The sequence below is a fragment of the Mandrillus leucophaeus genome, unplaced genomic scaffold (assembly GCF_000951045.1).
Source record: "Mandrillus leucophaeus isolate KB7577 unplaced genomic scaffold, Mleu.le_1.0 Scaffold832, whole genome shotgun sequence".
NCBI lineage: Eukaryota > Metazoa > Chordata > Mammalia > Primates > Cercopithecidae > Mandrillus > Mandrillus leucophaeus.
Window position 1 is genome coordinate 559,557 of NW_012109053.1, and position 24,490 is coordinate 584,046.

Here is a 24,490-nt window from a genome sequence, read left to right on the forward strand (position 1 = left end):
TGTGCATGTGTCTTTATAGTAGCATAATTTATAATCCTTTGGGTATATACCCAGTAATGGGATGGCTGGGTCATATGGTACTTCTAGTTCTAGATCCTTGAGGAATCATCACACTCTCTTCCACAATGGTTGAATTAGTTTACAGTCCCACCAACAGTGTAAAAGCGTTCCTATTTCTCCACATCCTCTCCAGCCTGATCTGTTGTTTCCTGACTGTTTAATGATCACCATTCCTCTCCAGCACCTGTTGTTTCCTGACTTTTTAATGATTGCCATTCTAACTAGTATGAGATTGTATCTCATTGTGGTTTGGATTTGCATTTCTCTGATGACTAGTGATCATGAGCATTTTTACATGTGTCTGTTGGCTGCATAAATGTCTTCTTTTGAGAAGTGTCTGTTCATATCCTTTGCCCACTTTTTGATGGGTTGTTTGATTTGTTCTTGTAAATTTGTTTAAGTTCTTTGTGGATTCTGGATATTAGCCCTTTGCCAGATGGGTAGATTACAAAACTTTTCTCCCATTCTGTAGATTGCCTTTTCACTCTGATGGTAGTTTCTTTTGCTGTGCAGAAGCTCTTTAGTTTACTTAGATCCAAGTTGTCAATTTTGGCTTTTGTTGCCATTGCTTTTGTTGTTTTAGTCATGAAGTCCTTGCCCATGCCTATGTCCTGTATGGTATTGCCTAGGTTTTCTTTTAGGGTTTTTATGGTTTTCGATCTAACATTTAAGTCTTTAATCCATTTTGATTCAATTTTTGTATAAGGTGTCAGGAAGGGATCCAGTTTCAGCTTCTACATATGGTTAGCCAGTTTTCCCAGCACCATTTATTAAATAGGGAATCCTTGTCCTATTGCTTGTTTTTGTCAGGTTTGTCAAAGATCAGATGGTTGTAGATGTGTGGTGTTATTACTGAAGGCTCTGTTCTGTTCTGTTGGTCTATCTCTCAGTTTTGGTACCAGTACCATGCTGTTTTGGTTACTGTAGCCTTGTAGTATAGTGTGAAGTCAAGTAGCATTTTGTTCTTTTGGCTTAGGATTGTCTTGGCAATGCAGGCTCTTTTTTGGTTCCATATGAACTTTAAAGTAGTTTTTTCCAATTCTGTGAAGAAAGTCATTGGTAGCTTAATGGGGATGGCACTGAATCTATAAATTACCATGGGCAGTAGGGCCATTTTCATGATACTGATTCTTTCTATCCATGAGCATGGAATGTTCTTCCATTTGTTTGTGCCCTCTTTTATTTCATTGAGCAGTGGTTTGTAGTTCTCTTTGAAGAGGTCCTTCACATCTCTTGTAAGTTGGATTCCTAGGTATTTTATTCTCTTTGTAGCAATTGTAAATGGGAGTTCACTCATGATTTGGCTGTTTGTCTATTACTGGTGTATAGGAATGCTTGTGGTTTTTGCACATTGATTTTGTATCCTGAGATTTGCTGAAGTTGCTTATCAGCTTCAGGAGATTTTGGACTGAGACGATGGGGTTCTCTAAATATACAATCATGTCATCTGCAAACAGGGACAATTTAACTTCCTCTTTTTCTAATTGAATACCCTTTATTTCTTTCTCTTGCCTGATTGCCCTGGCAAGAACTTCCAACACTATGTTGAATAGGAGTGGTGAGAGAGGGCATCCCTGTCTCATGCCAGTTTTCAAAGGGAATGCTTCCAGTTTTTGCCCATTCAGTATGATATTGGTTGTGGGCTTGTCATAAATAGCTCTTAGTATTTTTGAGATATGTTCCATCAATACCTAGTTTATTGAGAGTTTTTAGCATAAAGGGCTGTTGAATTTTGTCGAAGGCCTTTTCTGCATATATGAGATAATCATGTGGTTTTTGCCTTTGGTTCTGTTTATGTGATGGATTACGTTTATTGATTCACATATGTTGAACCAGCCTTGCATCCCAGGGATGAAGCCCACTTGATCTTGGTGGATAAGCTTTTTGATGTGCTGCTGGATTCGATTTGCAAGTATTTTATTGAGGATTTTCACATCCATGTTCATCAGGGCTATTGGTCTAAAATTCTCTTTTTTTGTTGTATCTCTGCCAGGCTTTGGCATCAGGATGATACTGGTCTCACAAAATGAGTTAGGGAGGATTCCCTCTTTTTCTATTGATTGGAATAGTTTTGGGAAGGAATGGTGCCAGCTCTTCTTTGTATCTCTGGTAGAATTCGGCTATGAATCTGTCTGGTCCTGGACTTTTTTGGTTGGTAGGCTATTAATTACTGCCTCAGTTTCAGAGCCTGTTACTGGTCTATTCAGGGATTCAACTTCTTCCTGGTTTAGTCTTGGGAGGGTGTATTGTCCAGGAATTTATCCATTTCTTCTAGATGTTCTAGTTTATTCGTGTAGAGGTGTTTATAGTATTCTCTGGTGTTAGTCTGTATGTCGGTGGGATTGGTAGTGATATCCCCTTTATCACTTTTTATTGAGTCTATTTGATTCTTCTCTCTTTTCTTCTTTATTAGTCTTGCTAGTGGTCTATCAATTTTGTTGATCTTTTCAAAAAACCAGCTCCTGGATTCATTGATTTTTTGAAGGTTTTTTTTTTTTATTTCTCTATCTCCTTCAGTTCTAACTATTTCTTGCCTTCTGCTAGCTTTTGAATTTGTTTGCTCTTGCTTCTCCAGTTATTTTAATTGTGATGTTAAGGTGTTGATTTTAGATCTTTCCCGCTTTCTCTCTTTCATTTAGTGCTATAAATTTCGCTCTACACACTGCTTTAAATGTGTCCCAGAGATCCTGGTATGTTGTGTCTTTGTTCTCATTGGTTTCAAATAACATCTTTATTTCTGCCATCATTTCGTTATTTAGCCAGTAGTCATTCAGGAGCACGTTGTTCAGTTTCCAGGTAGTTGAGCGGTTTTTGAGTGAGTTTCTTAATCCTGAGTTCTAATTTGATTGCACTGTGGTCTGAGAGACAGTTTGTTGTGATTTCTGTTCTTTTACATTTTCTGAGGAGTGCTTTACTTCCAACTATGTGGTCAATTTTGGATTAAGTGCAATGTGGTGCTGAGAAGAATGTATATTCTGTTGAATTAGAGTGGAGAGTTCTGTAGATGTCTATTAGGTCCACTTGGTGCAAAGCTGAGTTCAAGTTCTGGATATCCTTGTTAGCCTTCTGTCTCATCGACCTGTCTAATATTGACAGTGGGTTGTTAAAGTCTCCCATTATTGTTGTGTGGGGGTCTAAGTCTCTTTGTAGGTTCTAAGGACTTGCTTTATGAATCTGGGTGCTCCTGTATTGTGTGCATTTATATTTAGGATAGTTACCTCTTCTTGTAGAGTTGATCCCTTTACCATTATGTTATTTCCTTCTTTGTATCTTTTGATCTTTGTTGGTTTAAAGTCTGTTTTATCAGAGACTAGAACACAACACCCCTGATTTTTTTTTAAATTTCCATTTGCTTGGTAGTTCTTCCTCTATCCCTTTATTTTGAGCCTACATGTGTCTCTGCATGTGAGATGCATCTCCGGAATACAGCACACTGATGGATCCTAACACTTTATCCAATTTGCCAGTCTGTGTCTTTTATTTGGGGCATTTATCCCATTTACATTTAAAGTTAATATTGTTATATGTGAATTTGATCCTGTTATTATGATGTTAACTGGTTATTTTGCCCATTAGCTGATGCAGTTTCTTCCTAGCATCAATGGTCTTTACAATTTGGCATGTTTTTGCAGTGGCTGGTACTGGTTGATCCTTTCTGTGTTTAGTGCTTCCTACAGGAGCTCTTGTAAGGCAGACCTGGTGGTGATAAAGTCTCTCAGCATTTACTTGTCTGTAAAGGATTTTATTTCTCCTACACTTATGAAGTTTAGTTTTGCTGGATATGAAATTCTGAGTTGAAAATTCTTTAAGAATGTTGAATATTGGCTCCCACTCTCTTCTGGCTTGTAGAGTTTCTGCCAAGAGATCTGCGGTTAGTCTGATGGGCTTCCCTTTGTGGGTAACCCAACCTTTCCCTCTGACTGCCCTTAACATTTTTTCCTTCATTTCAACCTTTGTGAATCTGACAATTATGTGTCTTGGGGTTGCTCTTCTTGAGGAGTATCTTTGTAGTATTCTCTGTATTTCCTGAATTTGAATGTTGGCCTGTCTTGCTAGGTTGAGGAAGTTCTCCTGGATAATATCCTGAAGAGTGTTTTCCAGCTTGGTTCCATTCTCCCTGTCACTTTCAGGTACACCAATCAAACGTAGATTTGGTCTTTTCACACAGTCCCATATTTCTTGGAGGCTTTGTTCATTTCTTTTTACTCTTTTTTCTCTAAACTTCTCTTCTCACTTCATTTTATTAATTTGATCTTCAATCATTGATAACCTTTCTTCCACTTTATCAAACTGGCTACTGAAGCTTGTGCATGTGTCACATAATTCCCATGCCATAGTTTTCAGTTCCATCAGGTCATTTAATGTCTTCTCTACACTGTTTATTCTAGTTAGCCATTTGTCTAATCTTTTTTCAAGGTTTTTAGCTTCCTTGCTATGGGTTCGAACATCCTCCTTTAGCTCAGAGAAGTTTGTTATTACCAACCTTCTGAAGCCTACTTCTGTCAACTCGTCAAAAGTCATTCTCCATCGAGCTTTGTTCTGTTGCTGGCAAAGAGCTGGAATCCTGGCTCTCTGGTTTTTAGAATTTTCAGGCTTTTTGCTCTGGTTTCTCCCCATCTTTTGGTTTTATCTACTTTTGGTCTTTGATGATGGTGACCTACAGATGGGGTTTTGGTGTGGATGTCCTTTTTGTTGATGTTAATGCTCTTCCTTTCTGTTTGTTAGTTTTCCTTCTAACAGTCAGGACCCTCAGCTGCAGGTCTGTTGGGGTTTCCTGGAGGTCCACTCCAGATCCTGTTTGCCTGGGTATCACCAGTGGAGGCTGCAGAACAGCAAACATTGCAGAACGGCCAATATTGCTGCCTGATCCTTCCTCTGGAGGCTTCATCTCAGAGGGGCACCAGCCTGTATGAGGTGTCAGTCGCCCCCTACTGGGAGGTGTCTCCCAGTTAGGCCACACAGGGGTCAGGGACCCACTTGAGAAGGCAATCTGTCCATTCTCAGAGCTCAAACACCATGCTGGGAGAACCACTGCTCTCCAGAGGTGTCACACAGGGATGTTTAAGTCTGCAGAAGTTTCTGCTGCCTTTTGTTCAGTTATGCACTGCCTCCAGAGGTAGAGTCTACACAGGAAGGCAGGCCTCACTGAGCTGCGGTGGGCTCCACCCAGTTTGAGCTTCCTGGCCACTTTGTTTACCTACTCAAGCCTCAGCAATGGCAGACGCCCCTCCCCTAGCCAGGCTGCCACCTCACAGTTTGATCTTGGACTGCTGTGCTAGCAATGAGCAAGGCTTCGTGGGCATGGGACCCGCTGAGCCAGGCACAGGATATAATCTCCTGGTGGGCCGTTTGCTAAGACCATTGGAAAAGCACAGTATTTGGGTGGCAATGTCCCGATTTTCCAGATACAGTCTGTCATGGCTTCCCTTGGCTAGGAAAGGAAAATCCCCTGACCCCATGCACTTCCTGGGTGAGGCGCTGCCCTGCCCTACTTTGGCTCACCCTCCATGGGCCGCACCTACTGTCCAACCAGTCCCAATTAGATGAACCAGGTACCTCAGTTGGAAATGCAGAAATCACCTGTCTTCTGTGTCAATCACGCTGGGAGCTGCAGACCGGAACTGTTCCCCTTTGGCCATCGTGGCACAGATCTCTCCTTCATTTTTGAAGGACAACTTTGCTGGTCATAGTATTCTTGGTACGCAGGTTTTTTATTTATTTATTTATTTTTTCTTTCAGCACTTTGAATATATCATTCCATTCTCTCCTAGTCTCTAAGATTTCTGCTGAGAAATCTACTGTTAGTCTGATGGGGATTCCTTTTCATATGACTTGATACTTTTCTCTTCCTATTTTTGGAATTCTCTTTGTCCTTGAGTTTTGACAGTTTGTCTTTCATGTTTAATGACTTTAATGTTGAATCTTACCCAAGCTTCATGTATCTGGATGTCTAAATCTCTTGCTAGACTTGGGAAGTTTTAACTATCATTTGGTTAATTGGTTTTCTATGTCTTCGTCCATCTCTTCTCCTTCTGGAATTCCCCAAATCCCAAAATTCAAACATTTGGTTGCTTTATGGTGTCCCAAATGATGTAATGCAGGCTTTCTTCCATTTTATTTTTTTTCTTGAGTATGACTGGGTTATTTCAAAAGACCTGTCTTCAAGTTCAGAATTTCTTCTGCTTGATCTAGTCTACTGTTGATGCTCTAGTTGTATTTTTTTTTTTTTTTCATTCATTGAATTCTTTAGCTCCAGAATTCTGTTTGGATATTTCTTATAATATCTATCTGTTTTTTTTAATTTCTCAATCAGATCATTGTCTTCCTGATTTCTTTGTATTATCCTTATTCTTTTGTATCTCACTGAGTTTCTTTAATACCATTATTATCAATTCTTTTTTTAGGCATTTTATGTATTTCCTTTTTTATGGAATTGGTTACTGGAGAATTATTGTGTTCCTTTGGAGATGTCTTGTTTCCTTCCTTTTTCATATTTCTTGTGTCTTTATGTTGATTTCTGTGCATCTGGTATGATAGTCGCTCCTTTCAATTTTATGGATTGATTTTTATAGGGAAAGCATTTTTCCTATAGATGTATCTATAGTGCTGGTTGAGTAGGGTACTTTAGCTTTGATTCTGAGTGGGTGCAATAATGTAGTCTTCATATGATTTCTTCAGCTATAGTCAGCGTCAGTGGTGCCTGTGAGTTTCTCAGTGGCTTAGGCTGTAGTTATTAGTGGAGGCTGTGGTGAGGCTTTGCTAGTGAGGGGGATGCCAAGTGGACTGGTCCTTAGGCACCAGTGGCTACAGTGGGCTGGGTGTGTGGATTCCTAGGCCCCTGAATGGGATGCACTGGTACCAGCAGTGCTGGGCAAGGCAGATCCAGCCCCCTAGACAATGCATGTGAGTCCCAGTGATAGTGGCAAGCAGAACAGGCCTGACCTCAGGCGCCCGGATAATGTGCAGAAGCCCTGGTGGTGGCTGGTGGAGAAGGTTGATCCTCAGGCCACTGGACAATGCATTAAGGAATTGGCAGCAGCAGTGACAGACAGGATGGGCCTGTCCTCAAGTCTCCTGATAGTGCATGTTTGTGCCAGTGGCAGCAGGCAGGGCACATTGTTCCCCAGACCCCTGGATAATGTGCTTGGGTGCCAGTGGCAGTGGTCGTGGGAGGGGTGGGCTGGTCCTCAGGCCCCCAGATGGTGCATGTAAGTGCTAGTGGTGATGGATGGGGCAGTACTATCCTCAGATCCTGGAATGGCATATCGGTGAGCTGGTCCCCAGGCTTCATAAAGGCACATGCGGGTACATTGTGGCCCTGATGTTAGAGAAGGCATGTTTGCTGTCTGTGGCAACAGCCCCAGGCAGGCAGCTCTCAGACTCTGGAGAGTGCATGCTTTAGCTTCCTATGTTACAGCAGCAGCCTCTCTGATATGCAACACTGTCCATTCCCCCAGGTTTAGGACACCACATGGGCTAAAGTGCTGGGGACCCAGCCACAACACTGAGTGAAGCCAGCATTGCAATGCTGCAGCCCTCTGGGTGGTTGTAGGGGGATGTCAGCATGGCTCCAAGGATGGGGAGATGCAGGGTCTTTTGGGTTCCAGGGCAAAAATATAGTCTGGTGGGGACTGGGTTCTCCAAGTGGCACCATGTTACAGTTACTTGGGTCTCAGGGGGTGTGTAGGACACAGCACAAACTTTCTCTCTGGAACAATGTTCTCACACGGACTCCAGGCACTCCCTACCCTAGTCTCAGGGCCCAAAAGGCCCAAGGGGGCTCTCCCATGACTAGAATTGCAGGAGTCTGTGGAGTAAATGTGGACCACTGGGGATATCTCTCTTACTTTTTCCCAACAATGGGGAGCCCCTCCTGGCTTCGAGCTGATTCCAGCCAAGTCAGCAGCTTCGCTTCCTTTTCTTTCTGTGCCTCAGAAGTTTCCCATCACTTCCCAGCTGAATTCCAGTCTTCTCTCTTAGATGCTCTATTAGATGTGTGGTTATTTATTTGCTATTTTGATCCTTCTTTGAGGAGGTGAGTGTCAGGTACCTCTAGTCATTAATTTTGAAGCCCCGATTCATTTTGATGACAGCCTATTTGAAATGTATAGCAAGGCAGCAAGCATTTTTGCACAAATATCGGACAGACTGATAGCAGATACCATATTAATATTTTATCTGTAAATCCTACTGTTTTCTTATCTAAACCTATTATATTTTTGTCACAAAGTAATATACATTTATTACAGAAAAATTATAAACTGATAAAAATAATTCAGTCACATAGTTTTAACCATTTTAATATTTTAATTGATTTCCCATATATATTTTAAAACAAATTATAATGCATATAATCTTTTGTAAATCATTTTTCATTTCACAATGTCTTTTAAACATCTTTCTAAATCAATGAAACATCATTTTTTTAATGTCTACATAATACTTTGCTATGTGTATTGATCACAACTTTCCTAACCAGTGCCTTAGTTTCAGACATAAAATTATTTTAAAAGAGAGAAAATAATAAAGTGCAATCACACTCTGATGACCCTCACACAACTATTAAACTGTGTGTATCTCCTTCGAGTATCTTTCATATGCACACCTAAATAAGTATAAGAGAATCATACTTCACATGTGGAATAAAAATACCTCTAAGTACTTACCTTCAAGTATTAAGTGTGCCAACTACAATTTTTGGTGCCTGAGATACTTCAGTGAGCAAAACAAAGTCTCAAATGAAATCGAAGTGAGTTGGAATGTCTTATTTGAAGCAAAATATGTGAACAAGAGGGAATCAAAATGCCTAATCTTTTTTGGCAGGGAGGGTTTTTTTTGTGCTAGGCATTGTACTAAATATTCAGCATGCCCATTAGGTCTTCTTTCACTTACAACAACCCTATGAAGTAGGTGATAACTATCTCATTTTATAAATGAGGGGATGAAGTTAAGAGGTTATATAAATTGCCCTGGTCACACACCTGGTAAAAGTAGGCTTCACACTGAGGTCACTTGGAACCCTTGCTCAGCTGTTTTCTTAGTTCTATGAGCCATGTTTTGAGAAAGATAGTAAAAATCAGAGCAAGTTCAGAGAATAGTCTCCAAGTTAGAGAGAGGTTTGAAAATCTTATTTTATTGAGGATTGGTTGAAGAACCTTGGCACTCTTCACCTGGAGGAAATAAAACTAGCTAAGTGGAACAAAACCACCTCAAATAGGACAGAACTATCAAATAGAAGAAAAATTTGACTTATTCTGACTACCTCTAAAATGTGAAACTAGAATCAAAGGGTAGTAGAATAAAGGGCAGATGAGGAATAGTTTTGTTTGCTTTAGAGCAATTGACAACGGAATGTGTTTTCTTGTGAGATAGTGAGCTTTTAGCTACTGGAAGTAGTATAAAGCCAACCTTGGATAACTGCCCACAACTGGAACATTGGGCTGCATCTAACAGGAAGTCGTTTAAGAAGACAAATGCTAAGTCCTTCATTTGATTCCAGAAAAAAATAATAATAATCCCAGTGTTGTTGGAGGTGTCAATAGGAGTATTCTAAAGCTTAAAAACCATTAAGGAATTTTGTTACACTAAATATGAGGCCTCAATGTGATGTGGCTGGCAAAGTAACTACTGTGATCTTGGCAGAATGTCTTACAATTATGTCTAGTGTTGTGACAGGGATGATGGTCCCATTTTGCTCTGTGCTGTTCTTGTACCTTAAACACTATGTTCTCCATAGGTATCACACATTAAATGGCAGATGTACAGTAACAGGAACTTGTTTGGAGGACACCTACTTACGTGGTGAAGAAATGCAAATCAGGGAATATAAATGAGCACTCAAGGAAGAAAAGAAGATTGTCCTTTGGACATGGATGTGATTGTAGATCTCAGATAGTCCAGAGAAAATGGCATCTAAATCAAGAAGTAGAGTCAGGGATGGGAAAGTTGGACTAAAATTCACAATGATGACCAGAGAAACTAACAAGGAAGTTCCAAAATTTGTTATCTAGGTTGAGGTATCGGATGCATGAATTAAATGGGACCCAATTACAAATTCTGCCAAAGACCTTTATCTTCACTTGGAACATTTGTTTTAAACTGACCACTCAGCAATAGCTTTTTTTCTATGATGTATTTAAAGAAACTAGGTTTCTGTAACTATTTGGTTGTAAAAGAAGGAGTAATCTGGTTCTCCATGGATTAAAATTATAAGTCCAAGACCAATCTATGAAAGCTATAAGGAGACAGATCTCAACTTTGTATAAGGAACAGTCTTTCAAAATTAGTCTCCCTTCTATTTTCTGTTCTCCCTTTCCAGAATTTTATTTGAAAGTTGGACCTCCTAAACTGAGCCTCAAGTTTCCTTTCTTTCTTTTATTTTTCATTTATTTGTCCTATTTTTGTACTTTCTGGAAAAATATCTTTACTTTTTGTCATTTTATTGATGTGTTTGTATCATATTTTTAATTTTCAAGAACTGTTTGTCTCTGAACATTTCTTTTGACAGCACCCTGTTGTTAAAAGAAAAACTTCAACCGAATTAAATTTAAAGGAGTTTAACTAAGCTACGAACGATTTGCAAATTGGGAAGTCCCCAAAATCACAGCAGATTCACAGAGGCTCCAGGGGATGCCTCATGATCAGAACAAATAGACAAAAAGAAAAAAATAAAGTGACATACAAAAATCGGAAGTGAGGTACAGAAACAACTAGATTGGTTACAGCCCACAGTTTGCCTTATTTGAACACAGTCTGAACACTCAGCAGTATATGAGTGGTTGAAGTGTGGCTGCTGGGATTGGCCAAGACTCAGCTCTTCTTATAGGTGCATATTCCTAAGTTAGGTTTTAATCTTGTCTACCTATTAAGTTAGGTTACAGTTCATCTACAAGGACTCAAATATAGTCGTACAAAGTCCTTCTCAGGCCATATTTAGTTTGCTATTACAGTGTTCTTGTATAGAATATCTTCTCTTATTTCTCAGGATTTTAAAAAATGTTTGAAGTGGTTTTTTTTCTTGCTAAATCATCTTGGTTTCCTCAGAGCTGCTTTTTTTCTGCTTCTTTGTTTAGGTATGTGTTCTGTTAGATTTTTCTCAAATATCTGTTGATTTTTGATTGCCATTTATGTTTTAAAAAGCAAAGAAATAAAAACTACCTGTAAGCTCATCGTGCATGGGAGGGGCTTGCCAACAGATTGGGCTGGGCTGTTTCATTAAGAAACTCTCATTCGTTCATTAGCTTGGGCTGATCAGCTTCCCCAGAGAGAATTTCTCCAATTTCTGCTTGAGGAATATTAGCCTGGATTGTAGAGCAGAAGAAAGGTGCTATGGATCTCACCATTTAGTTTCTAGACTTCCATTGAATCCCACCTGTATTATAAAATTGTGTCCTCAGACATGTCTGTTGTCCCAGAAGCCTCTGGTCTATCCTCCCCTGAGAGTAACCTCCATGCTTATTCTAGGGAGGAGAAGGGATATGGTGGTCACAGTGCTTCTTCACATGGATAGAGGCAGGAGGCAGAGAAATTCTAGGTAGACAACAGCAGGTCCCCAGGGAAACCCCACCTTCAAGCCAAAAAGCCTGAAACCTGTGACCCAGCATGAGAAAATCTATTCCTGTTTGCCTGCTGTCTCCTGATGGGTTCTTTCTGAATAATGCTTTTTTTACCAATTGAATGTTGCCTTTTCCAAAACTACCTACAGCCCACCCCATCCCACAATCCTCTGCCTATAAATACCCCAGACTCAGTTGGTAGAGGAAAGAGAAGGGGCTCAGCTGGAGAGAGTTGACTTGACTTCAAAGAGATGGCTGGACTTCGGAGGAGAAAGGACTTGACTTCAGGGGAAGACTACCTGCCTACTCTGTCCTCTCTCCAGCTCCCCTCTCTGCTGAGAGCCATTTCCTTCACTTAATAAAATTTTCCGCCTTCACCATCCTTCAAGTGTCTGGACGACGTTGTTCTTCTTGGACGCTGGACAACAGTTCAGGACCCACCAAGTACAGGGACCCAAAAAAGGCTGTCACACTGGCCCTTTGCCCTTGCTGGTGGAAGGCAGCTACCCCATGTGATGAGGCAAGAGGCCCACTGAGCTGATACCACTCTGCTGTCCATGGATGGCAGGGCTAAGAGAGCATTGTAACATGCATTCTGGAGCTTCAGGGGTCGCAGGCACCCCAACCTGGGTGCCACTGCACGGCCCGTGCAGAGCTTGCTCCTGCCAGTGCCCAAAGTGCTCAGCTGGATCCCATGCTCGCTCGCTCACATGCTCCCTCCCACAAGGGATTGAGTGCAGTGGGTGAAGTAAATGGGGCACCCCAGCACAAGTCTGACAAAGAGGTCAAGAAAAACTCTCCATCAACATTTTTCCACTCAGTCCTCTGTCAGCGCAACTTTTAGAGTTATCTGCTACTACAAATTCATGAGCCTTTTTCTGTATCTCTGTGATTTAGCTTGCCTTCTCCTCCTCAAGGTTTACGTTTGAACTTTGGGCCTACTAAGTCACCTTACCATTCTTCGGTCTGCTTTTTAGCTTCCAGAATTGTGTGCTATCATATCTACATTCAAGCTTTATTTCTTTGTCCTTATGGACTTTTCAGCCCTTTTTAGAAGTACTTCAATGTCATTAAAGGAGAGAAAAAGCGTTTTGAAAGGAGAAAATGTAAACTCGTGTGTGCAATTTACCAAGTTTGTCCAGGAGAACATTTTAATACAAGTATCCAGTGATGGAATGTGTTGACTGGAGATTTTCTAGGTTCTAGCAGAGGGAGTGTCATAGCAGGTTTCAAGCACCAGAGAGCACTGCTAAATTGGACAGCAGATGAGACCAAATAATATTTGTAATAGAAACTGCTCCTTAGTAGTACCTGTTCTTTCCTTTCTTCTTAGAGTAATAAAACTCTGGATTTTTAGCTATGTAAATGATTATCCACAATTAAATCAGCATCTCTCAATTTTCCTTGAAGTGATATGTGACCATTGGGCTTACCAAGTGACATATGCAACTTTCTAGTCATGCTGTTTAAAGGGAGGTGTCCCCTCCCTCCTTCATACTTTCTCTGAGCTACAATGTGGAAGGAGCATGAGCTATCTCACACTGTGTAAATAAGACACCAAGGGGTGGCAGATCAACAAGAAACCTAATCTTTGACAACTGTATGGAGCAAAATCATGATACCCACTTGGGGTTTTGTGTAAATGAAATTTCTATCCTTTTTAAGACAATTTTACATTGTGTCTTTGTCTATTAAAACATCTGAAACTACATTCTAAGCGTCATGAACTTTAAGATTCCTTTCCACGCTGAAAATCTATGGAAATATTAAGAAAATACAGAAATTCCATTTTCAGTAACAATGAAAAGTTCAAGTAGAATAGGGAATGAGGCACTCAGTGAACTTACATCTCAAAGCTAACAGGCAAAATTTGTTACATGTAATATCTGCACCTTTCTATCCATCTTGGTCTAATTAATTCGTGGATAAAAGTAATGTTCACCTATTATATATTCACCATCTTAAAATCCCACGTGCAAATTCTGATATCAGAAGAAACATGTGGATATTAATGGTAAAGTATCGTGATAATAAGAAATAAGATACGCTATCTCACCAGAAAAGAGGTCTCTGCTAAGAAAAAGAATGGTTATAAGGGCAATGACTTTTAAGGAGCTCGTACTTCCAAAGGCTGTGGCAGTTCATGGTTAATACGCCTGTCATCCTAGTCGTGTTGTTTTGGCATTGTCTAGTGCAAATAGCTTGAGCTTGGTATTAAACTGACCTGGGTTTGAAACTCAGTTCTACTTGCTAGGGTCGTGAAACTGGAAAAATAATCTAAACTCTTTGCACTTCATCTATCCCAGTGACAAAATAGAAAAAAAAAAAAAAAAGTCTCATGTTTATTTCAGCTCCTCTTCTCATCTGATAAAGCTTTATACTGGTTTACCTTTATATTCTCTTTCTGTAAGGTTTGTGTTTTCACCTCTAATAGGAAATTTGCTTGATCACACAGCATTTAATTAGTTTGTCTGAACTGCTGCTTCTCAATTTAACGCTACATGAGCTTCGAAAACCTTGATTTTTTTTTTTTTCATTTCCCTGAGGAAAAACAAAAGGTTCTGAAAGCATATTTTTCCTACATTTATTATTTGTGCTACTTACTTGATTTGATTTCAGGCCAGTCAGCTTGTTCTATTCTGTGGTCTTCATACTGTATGTCCAAATAAGCAAATATGTAACGAATAATTTCTGCTCTCCCCCTCATATTAAAATAAGTGAGTTTGTAGTTTGGCATGGTGCAATTCTGGAAAAAGAAAAAGGGAGGGATTATTTTTAGAGCCCTCTAGAGATGTCTCAATACCTTTCTTCAGAATTTTTTGGAAAACTTTATAGCGTCTCTTGAGATAACTGGAGACATTAGAGGATATTTCAAAACCAAAATTATAAATCACTATCTAATTACATATGGGGAAACTCGGTTGAAATCAGATCATGAATCTCTCTCTCTCAGCACTAGTTAGAACATTACAGTGAAATAACCAAATTCAAACTTTATTTATAAAAATATTCAGATTAAGTGGGTAGCTACACACCAACCTTCAGAGCATGGAGCAAAAAAAACTTCCCACTTTAAGATGATTCTGCCCTGCTTTTAGTCACTGGTAATGCGTAATATTTGATATTTTGCCTGTTTTGTTTGCTCTTGTGACACAGCTCAGAGTTTATGAGGACATCTGGGAAAGGACAGCCAAGGGCTGGGCACACGCAAGAGGAATGTGAGTGCCATGCCAACCTGTCTTTGCCTCTCTTTCCTCACCTGTGGCTTTCCCTCTAGGCATCCAAGGCCTAGGGAAACACTGCTCTCTGGTTCCCTCTGACTGCATCCATGCGACTGGGTTTTACTGGGTTACTTGCACCACAAAACACACCCCATCTCAAGACCTCTGCTGACAATCTTCCTTCATTCCCTCTGTAGAGGAAGAAAGCCAGCTATTCTTACATTTCAAAATGTTTGCTAATACCAGCTAATTCAGTCATTATAATCTTATGGGTTTTCAGTGATTTGTATCTTCATTTTCATTGTTTATAAATGGTTAGTGACTTTAAGCACTTGTAGTGGAATATATTTTAATTTTGTAAGATCAAACAACTGAGAGAGAAATGTTTTCATTTGAAATTCAATTCTTTGAATTTGGCCTTTGGCCAGTTAAAATCTCCCTGAATTTCAAAGACCACTTTTGATAAATAGTGATATTAACATGGATTTGTAAATTAATGAGGTAATGCATATAAGGTACATAGCACAATGGCAAACTTAATCATTAGCATTAGTAATGACTTTGATCTCATTCTGTATTCAAGAATAAACACTATGAATACAGCACACTAAAGATAATAATTATGGTAACTAAATGAATAAAAGCATATAAAGATGATTATTTATTTAAAGTGGTGCGTTTAAATAGTTTATTCCCTACTAAGAAAGTTTTTAAAGAACATTAATGGACTACTAATCAGATAAAAAGGAAAGTTGGGCTCAAGTCTCAAAACAAAGTTTCATCAAAAATCACATCACAGACCAGGCGCAGCAGCTCATGTCTGTAATGCCAGCACTTTGGGAGGCTGAGGCAGGAGGATCACCCGAAGCCAGGAGTTCGAGACAAACCTGGCCAACATGGTGAAACCCCGTCTCTACTAAAAGTACAAAAATTGGCCAGGTGTGGTGTTGCGTGCCTGTAAGCCCAGCTACTCAGGAGGCTGGGGCAGGAGAATCGCTTGAACCCCAGAGACAGAGGTTGCAGTGAGCCAAGGTCACGCTACTGCCCTCCAGGCTGGGCAGCAGAGTGAGACTCCATCTCCAAAAATAAAAATAAATCACATCATATAAAAGGTTAAACGCAAATCATAAAAATCCAGGTTGCCAAGTCCTGACTTTAAGTTTATATATTCCTGGAGTCTAGTGGGAAGAGGATGACCTGGAAATAACTGTTTCATTGCATATCTAGAAGCTGCCAGGTTCAGGAAGTGACGGTGATGGTAATTCCTAGCAAAACCATTTTTTCTGGCCCTGGTTTTTGTGTCAGATGTTGTGGAGTGAAGCTGGTGCTCCTTGCTAAAATGAGAGAGGTACTACTGCCAATCATTCCTGCCCAGTTTGCATCAGCCAGTCTAGTCTACACCCAGCTGAGGTGTATCACTCACCACATGTATAGATATGTGGGGAAATGTCCTTGAAAGAGACAAGAATTGAGTAAACTAATAAGAATTCCATGATCTACAGCCACAAATTTCTTTGGGGGAAAAATACACATATAAAGGAGTTCGAATTTGGGATACTAAATGAAATGCCCATCAGAACAATGGAACTGTTTTCCAGGTTACTTAGAAATGTTGAGCTTAGAAATAAATAATGGAAAAGGTCTAAGAGCACCAAAATAGTTAATAAAAAAATGTAATAATTAAGAGATTATTCTTATCCAGGAAAAGCATAATTGTTATAATTCCTGGACCTGTTTGTTTTAAATATCAAAACAATTTTTAAAGGCCTACAGAGTGGAAAAAGTGTGGTTATTAGTTGCAGTTTCTATTTAGTGTTTTGTTTCATTTTGTTTGGTTTTGTTGCAGCACAGTCTCACTCTGTCCCCCAGCCTGGAGTGCAGTGGCTCAATCTTGGCTCACTGAAACCTCTGCCTCCTGGATTCAAGCAATTCTCCAGCCTCAGCCTCCTGAGTAGCTGGGATTATAGGCATACACCATCACGCCTGGCTAATTTTTCTATTTCTAGTACAGACGGGGTTTCACTTATGTTGGCCAGACTGGTCTCAGGTTCGTCTCCCAACCTCAGGTGATTCACCGCCCTTGGCCTCCCAAAGTGCTGGGATTACAGGCATGAGCCACTGTGCCCAGCCTGCAGCTTCTATTTGAAAAGCATTCTATATAAATTTTTTTATTGGTTTTGTTGGCATAGTCAATGTTTCCACAGCATGAAGAAATTATATTTTCTCCCTACAACATTAAAAGTTGTCAGCATTACACAGGGCGCCATGGCTCACGCCTGTAATCCCAGCACTTTGGGAGGCCAAGGTGGGCGGATCACAAGGTCAGGAGTTTGAGACTAGCTTGACCAAAATGGTAAAACCCCATCTCTACTAAAAATACAGAAATGAGCTGGGGCTGGTGGCGGGCGCCTGTAATCCCAGCTACTCAGGAGACTGAGGCAGGAGAATCACTGAAATCCGGGAGGCAGAGGTTGTAGTGAGTCGAGATTGTGCCATTGCACTCCAGCCTAGGGGACAGAGCAAGACTCCATCTCAAAAAAAGAAAAAAAAGTTAACAGCATTAAACGTTAAACATACAACCTTTTCTCATTCAATCAACTACCACATAGATATCAGTGTCCACCTGATGAATTCTGCATGAAAACAAAGTGATTGTTTTTTATTGTTGTTAATTTTCAAAATCATGCTGTTTTATATTGTATATGACTCAAGTAAAGAAGACATTTAAAAATTCTCAGCATAGGTTGGCAGCTATCTATATTTCTCTGCAAAAATATCTTGAAGTCTAAGATTTGGCAGAGGCCCAATAGCAGCTAACAAATGCTTATCTTGCCTTTTAAAATATTCTTTCAACAGTTGTAACTCATTAATGAAGCTGTACTTTTTACATGACATTTCTGTAGTTATTTGCATGATTATATTTTCTGTTTGTCTCAGGAATACAAGATGTTATATCAGAACATCCATCTGTATAATAAACTACATTAAAAGAGAAAAACCAGGCCGGGTGCAGTGGCTCACGTCTGTAATCCCAGCACTTTGGGAGGCCGAGACAGGCAGATCACTTGAGGTCAGGAGGTTGAGACCAGCCTGGCCAACATGGTGAAACCCTGTCTCTACAAAAAATGTATACAAATTAGCTGGGTGTGGTGGCATGAGCCTGTAATTCCAGCTACGCAGGTGACTCAGGCACGAGAATTGCTTGAACCTGGGAGGCAGAGGTTGCAGTGAGCCAAGATCGTGCCACTTTACTCCAGCCTGGGTGACAGAGTGAGACTCTCTCTCTCAAAAAAAAGAAAGAGAATTATCATAAAACACACTGTCATCTCAATAGATACTAAATGCTTTTTAAAAGCATTTATAACATTATCACTCATTTGTGATCAAAACTCAGCAAAATGAAAAAAACAACAAAATAAAATACCTGTTAGCAAACTAGTAATAGAATACTTCCTTAACCGTATAAAGAGTCTCTACTGAAAACTTACAGCAAACATACATAATGGTGAAGCAATAAAAGCATTTTCTTTAATGTCAGGAATAACAAGAATCCCACTATAACATCTACTATTCAGCATAATGCTGGACAGCCTAGCTAATTCAATAATGTAAGACAATAATAAATAACATTTGTAAGTAGTACGAAGGGAGCAACACAGATATCCATTTGCAATCAAAATGATTGTCTATATTTAAAATTCAAGAGATTCTACAGATAAACTGGATCCTAGATTTCAAATGGAAATGCTAAGGACCAAAATAGCCAAGACAAACGAAAAAAGGGAACAGAAGAGGAAGACCTGATGTACCAGAGAGCAAGACTTAGATAAAAAGCCTTGTAATGCAATATTTGTTCAGAGGTGCATTGTCTTAAAACAGAACCTCACATATAGGACAGACATGACATAGAGTGAGGACATAAAGAAACTAGACTAAAATGGTTCTGAGACAATAGAGGGAAAATAAGCATAATTAGACCCCGACTTTCTATCGTACACAGAAATAACATCTAGGTTATCTTGGCATGATTTGACTAGCATAGCAAAACTCCAATATCATTCTGGTCCCGTGTTTCCTGTTAGCTTCATTTCTGAACCCTTCCACTGTCATTGTATTAAGAATCTCATGTAGAGAAAACTGCATGTTTCCTGAAATGATCCAGAAGCATGAAGTTTAAAAGCTGATAGTGTTTGAAGATCTTTACATCTAAAGATCTTTGCATCTAAAATTAACCACTGACTTCCTTACACCCGAAAGTATATCGTGTAAAGTTACTAATTCAGCAGATAGATAAAAAGCTCATTTAGAATTCTGTTTGAAAAATAACCTATACGGTTTCTCAAAGAACACATACATAAATGACTAATAAATACCCTGGATAGAAATTTACATATATAAACTCATATGAACATAGCTATCCCGTGCAGAAGATTTAACTTTTGATATTAATATATGCATTAGGAAATAAGCTATTTTACATGGGAAATAACAGTGTTTTCTAAAGTACTATCTTGGGTACTTCCTTTCTTTCCCTTTCTTTCCTGTAGCTTTTTTTAACTTTATATAATGCTTGATATGGTTTGGTTATATCCCCACCAGAATCTCATCTTGAATTGTAGCTCCCATAATTCCCACGTGTCATGGGAGGGACCTGGTGGGAGATAATTGAATCACGGAGGCGGTTTCCCCCCATACTGACTTCATGGTAGTAAGTAAGTCTCACGAGATCTGATGATTTTATAAGAGATTTCCCCTTTAACTTGGCCCTGGTTCCTTCTTGCCTGTTGCCATGTAAGACATCCCTTCCTCTTCCGCCATGGTCGTGAGGCCTCCCCAGCCATGTGGAACTGTAGTGCAGTGGCGCAATCTAGGCTCACTGAAATCTCCGCCTCCTGAGTTCAAGCGATTATCCTGCCTCAGCCTCTCAAGTAGCTAGGATTATAGGTGTGTGCCACTACATACAGCTAATTCTTGTATTTTATTTTTTAGTGGAGATGGTATTTTACCATGTTGGCCAGGATGGTCTTGATCTTCTGACCTCGTGATCTGCCTGCCTGGGCCTCCCAAAGTGCTGGGATTACAGGCGTGAGCCACTGTGCCCGGTCTAAACCTTTTCTTTCTTTTCTTTTTTGTTGTTTTTTGTTTTTGTTTTTTTGAGATGGAGTCTCGCCCTGTCGCCCAGGCTGGAGTGCAGTGGCTTGATCTCGACTCACTGCAAGCTCTACCTCCTGGGTTCACGCCATTCTCCTTCCTCAGCCTCCCCAGCAGCTGGGACTACAGGCACCCGCCACCATGCTCCCCTAACTTTTTGTATTTTTAGTAGAAACGGGGTTTCACCGTGTTAGCCAGGATGGTCTCGATCTTCTGACCTCGTGATTCTCACGCCTCGGCCTCGTAAAGTGCTAGGTTTACAGGTGTGAGCCACAGCGCCGGGTCCTTTTTTTTTGTTGTTGTTGTTGAGACAAAAGTTTTGCTCTTGTTGCCCAGGCTGGAGTGCAATGGCGCGATCTCGGCTCACTGCAGCCTCCGCCTCCTGAGTTCAAGCAATTCTCCTGCCTCAGCCACCGGAGTAGCTGGGATTACAGGTACCCACCACCGCGCCCAGCTAATTTCTCTCTCTCTCTCTCTCTCTCTCTCTCTCTCTCTCTTTCTTTCTTTCCAACAGAGTCTTGCTCTGTGGCGCAAGCTAGAGGGCAGTGGCGCGATCTCGGCTCACTGCAGCCTCCCCCTCCCGGGTTCAAGCGGTTCTCATGCCTCAGCCTCCAGAGTAGCTGGGATTACAAACCCCCACCACTACACCGGGCTAATTTCTGTGTTTTTAGTAGAGACGTCTTTTCGCCATGTTGGCCAGGACCTCCCGACTTCAGGTGATCCGCCAGCCTTGGCCTCCCAAAATGTTGGGATTACAGGCGTTAGCCACCGCGCCTGGCCAAACCTTTTTTTCTTTATCAATTACCCAGTCTCAGGTATGTCTTTATCAGCAGCGTGAAAACTAACTAATACAATGCTGATTTATTTCATCTGATTAATTCATTCCCAGAGGCAATTTTCACATAATCATTGAAAAAATTACAAACTTTTATAATAAAACAAGTTAACAATATACTATTCTGTATAGTGCTGTAAAAGCACAGTAAAAAATAGTCTCAAAAATTCTAGTTTCTGTGCCAGAAAGATGACAACAATTCAATTTCAACTCTCTGACAACACAGGCTAATTAATACCCAATGCCTATACTAAACATCTTAATAAAGACTTCAGCCAAAATATTTTTAGTTCAAAAAAGAGAACTTTTGGAATAATTTTGTTGGTTAGAAAACTTACACATAAGGAATTAAGTATTAGCCATTTAAAATTCAATACAAAATGTTAGCCAACTTAAGCTCTTACTCTTAAATAAGAAACATCAATAATTCAAATATATTTGGGCAGTCCAGACAGTTTTTTACATGCTTACTAATTGTACAATAATCTGAGTTTGAGGTATAAAAACAAAGATTACTTGTGAACTTGCTATAGCTCTTCTTTGAGTGTAAGATGTAGATCTTAACTTGCCCAGTAATAAACTTATACAAAATGTAATGGCCTAGAGCATGTTTACACTCCTATTTTATAGATCCTGGTGTTCTGAAATGTAAAAATTGGATTCAGATGGCAATCATGTGAGATACTGTTGTCCACATGGGAACTTCTTGCATATACTGACATTAAATAATGGCTTTTTATTACCCCTAACATTTGTGGTAAAGAATGTTAATTTCCCTCATTTCACAGTGTCCCTGGGCATTTCAAGTTCAGTTCTGGAAAAGTTGCCAGGTTGGAGTTAAATTATAGGACAATAGAGAAATAGAAGAATTATTGTTGACTGAGTAAGATATTGATTTCCATCAAGCACTGGATGTTTAACTTTGAATTAGCAACCTGAAAGCTCTATTTTTTTTTTTTATCAACTATCAACTAAATATCATTTTAAGTGACTGTTTCACATTAAAGCCAAAGCAAGAGGAATCACTGAAACAGCCTTTGGGAGCTGTGAGTTGAAATTCCTGGCCTGGGGTAAATCTCTTCAACTATCTCTGAAGCCACATGATGATAGGATGCAATTCTTATCAAAACATAGATGCTTCAACAAAATGTGCCTTAAAATAATAGAAAATATTACCAGTAAAATTCTTAAACTTTAAAAAAAAGGAAAGAAAGTGAAGAACCATGAGATAAAATTCTCTGTTCCATCAGTCCAAGTGATTGAAGAATCACTTGGGAAAATTCTGGAAGTAGTCACAAACCCTCATTAAGACAGAATTTTTCCTCTAGCATTGATTATATTTTCTATGTCAAAATCCACTTGAAGAGGTCTTTTAAAATCTCCTGTACCTACGTTTCTCTTAAAAATGACTATTTGATTTTCACATATTCACATATATGGAGAGGCTCCAGGTAAGACAAGGTCTGAGTGAGCACAATCATGAAAATAGCTCACAAGAGAGTTACTCAGTCACAAACAGGATATGAGAATAATAAAAACCCTAATGTAAAGAGTAAAGCATATCTCATTTCTTATCTATGTGGAGTTCAATAACATTACTTACCTGTGTTGTGTCTCTCAGGAGTCTGTCGTGTCCTGTATCCCTGGGTATGTGACTGCACCTTGGGTTTATATGATGAGTAAGTGATAATCACAAACCAGTGAGAGGACAGGCAACTTCCTTCCACCTAACGCTCTTCCTTCTTTTCTTAGATAAAACACGCATGCCAGGCAGTTCAAGCCTGCAAAGACTGCTGGTTATACAGGATATCTGGGTATAACTAACCCAACACATTTGCATACAAGGTAAAGTCAAAAGTTATAGCTGCATATGTATGCCCACTGTTACATGTACACTTATTTTCAGTCTTACACCATAGGCTCCTGGAGAATAAGAAAACCTGAATGCAATGAAGTCATCTTTGCAGATGTGCACGTGACTTGCTTCCCTATTTTAGAAACAGTCTCTCCTGTACCTGCTGTATGTTCCTTCAAGGCAGTGTCTAACAATGTCGTGTATTTCATTTGTTTGCTTTTGGTTTCTCCCAGTGGATTGTAAGCTCTGTAAAGGCAGGGACTTCACTGTCTTTTTCACTATTGTCTCCTCAGTTCTAAGAGGAGTGCCAGGCACGTCATGACCACTAATATACATCTGATGATAGACTGACCCTAATTTATAGTTCACATTTTTGCAAGGACTGTGAATTTGCATTACTGCTGGTTTATTCCATTTACTCTCATTTCTCAGAAAAGCCGAAGTGTTTAAAGTAAACCTAGTGTAGAAGTTTCCAATTCATCTTGTTTGTGATCCTTTTACAATTTAGTAACAGATGCCTAGACATTTTAGAAATTTATTTTTTCACTTCTTAGTACAGGAATTATTTTCTTCTATAATATTAGGATAGTTCAGTGAAAAGATCCAACAAAATGCCTACCTGGGCCTTACTGAGCCTGAGGATTGTCCATGAAACATTTCAATGACTGACTGGCTTTCAACTTCCGGAAAATTCTCCACAGGCAACAATAGCAACCTATCAATCATGTAATATTTCTTATTTCTAAAGTGCTTTTAATTTTGCAAAATATGTTTACATCCACTTAGTATAAACATCAGAAATGAAAGTAAATATAAATACTAGTCTATAAAAAGTTAGAGAAGACACAGTGTAGCCCTTTACCCAGCAAAAAACAATACATGTGTGTCAAAATCAAGTGCAAATGGGATGGGAGTGGGAGTTATACAAAATTACACAATGCGTTTATTATCTTTGACAACTTTAACTTACATTTAAAAAAAAAATCATTTTATCTTCACCTCAATGATTTTTAATGTCTATTTTTATAAATGAAGAAACTGAGACATAGGGAAATTAGGTAAATTGCCTGCAAATTTTTGATGGGACAAGCTAGGATTAAAACCTAGGCCTCCTGGTGACACATTTAATATTTTTCCTTACATAATGCTGCCTATATATAATACAAGGCTGCTTCAGTTAAAAAAAGTATACAAAAAATAGCACTTTTCTCATTTTGTATTACAATTTTCTCTTTTACAACCAGTTGTTTTGGCTGGAGGAAAGCAGAGCAACACATCATGGGTTGGGGAAGGAGCAGCCACTTGATCCTTGGTCACCAATCAACAGAGGCTGCTCTAGAGGCATCCATTGTCCTTGTGTGCATGGCCTCCACTCCAGGAGCTCTCTGCAGCCCCTGTAGCATTCTCATTTTGCTACCTTCTTGCCCCAGTGTGGCAGTTTAATCACAACGCTGCCTGAGATTCCACCTGCCAAGTACCCAACAGAGGCACTTCTTCTCTGTGGTCTTGCCACCACCCTGGAGGCACAAGAGGGTCCCAGGGCTCCTCTATTCTTGGGAAGCACAGCTTTCCCATCCTCTCGTGTCTTCTCCCAGCCCAGGTGGGGATGCCCTAACTCTCCTAGTCTTCTACCAGCTGTGGGACTTTGGGCAGGTAACTTCATCTCTCTGTGCCTAAGCTCCTTTACCTTTAGATGGAGATTCATTCTACAATAAATATTTATTTGTTCCTAATCTTTGCCAGGTATTGTTCTGAATGCTAGAGATATAGCAGTAAATGAGGCCGGGCGTGGTGGCTCACTCCTGTGATCCCA

At 39.8% G+C, this 24,490-nt stretch overlaps 1 protein-coding gene across 1 annotated transcript in view; it reads right to left on the reverse strand.

Annotated features, from left to right (window-relative positions):
• The window catches only part of HPGDS (hematopoietic prostaglandin D synthase), a 41,259-nt gene extending 18,758 nt beyond the window's left edge, over nucleotides 1-22,501 (reverse strand). The window contains exons 1-2 of the mRNA XM_011968229.1: nucleotides 22,426-22,501; nucleotides 14,220-14,361 (exon numbers count right to left, since the gene is read on the reverse strand). Of these exons, the coding sequence (XP_011823619.1) occupies nucleotides 14,220-14,352 (133 nt within the window). The 5' untranslated portion in view covers nucleotides 14,353-14,361; nucleotides 22,426-22,501. The remainder of the gene's footprint in view (nucleotides 1-14,219; nucleotides 14,362-22,425) is intronic.
• Nucleotides 22,502-24,490: the final 1,989 nt, after the last annotated feature.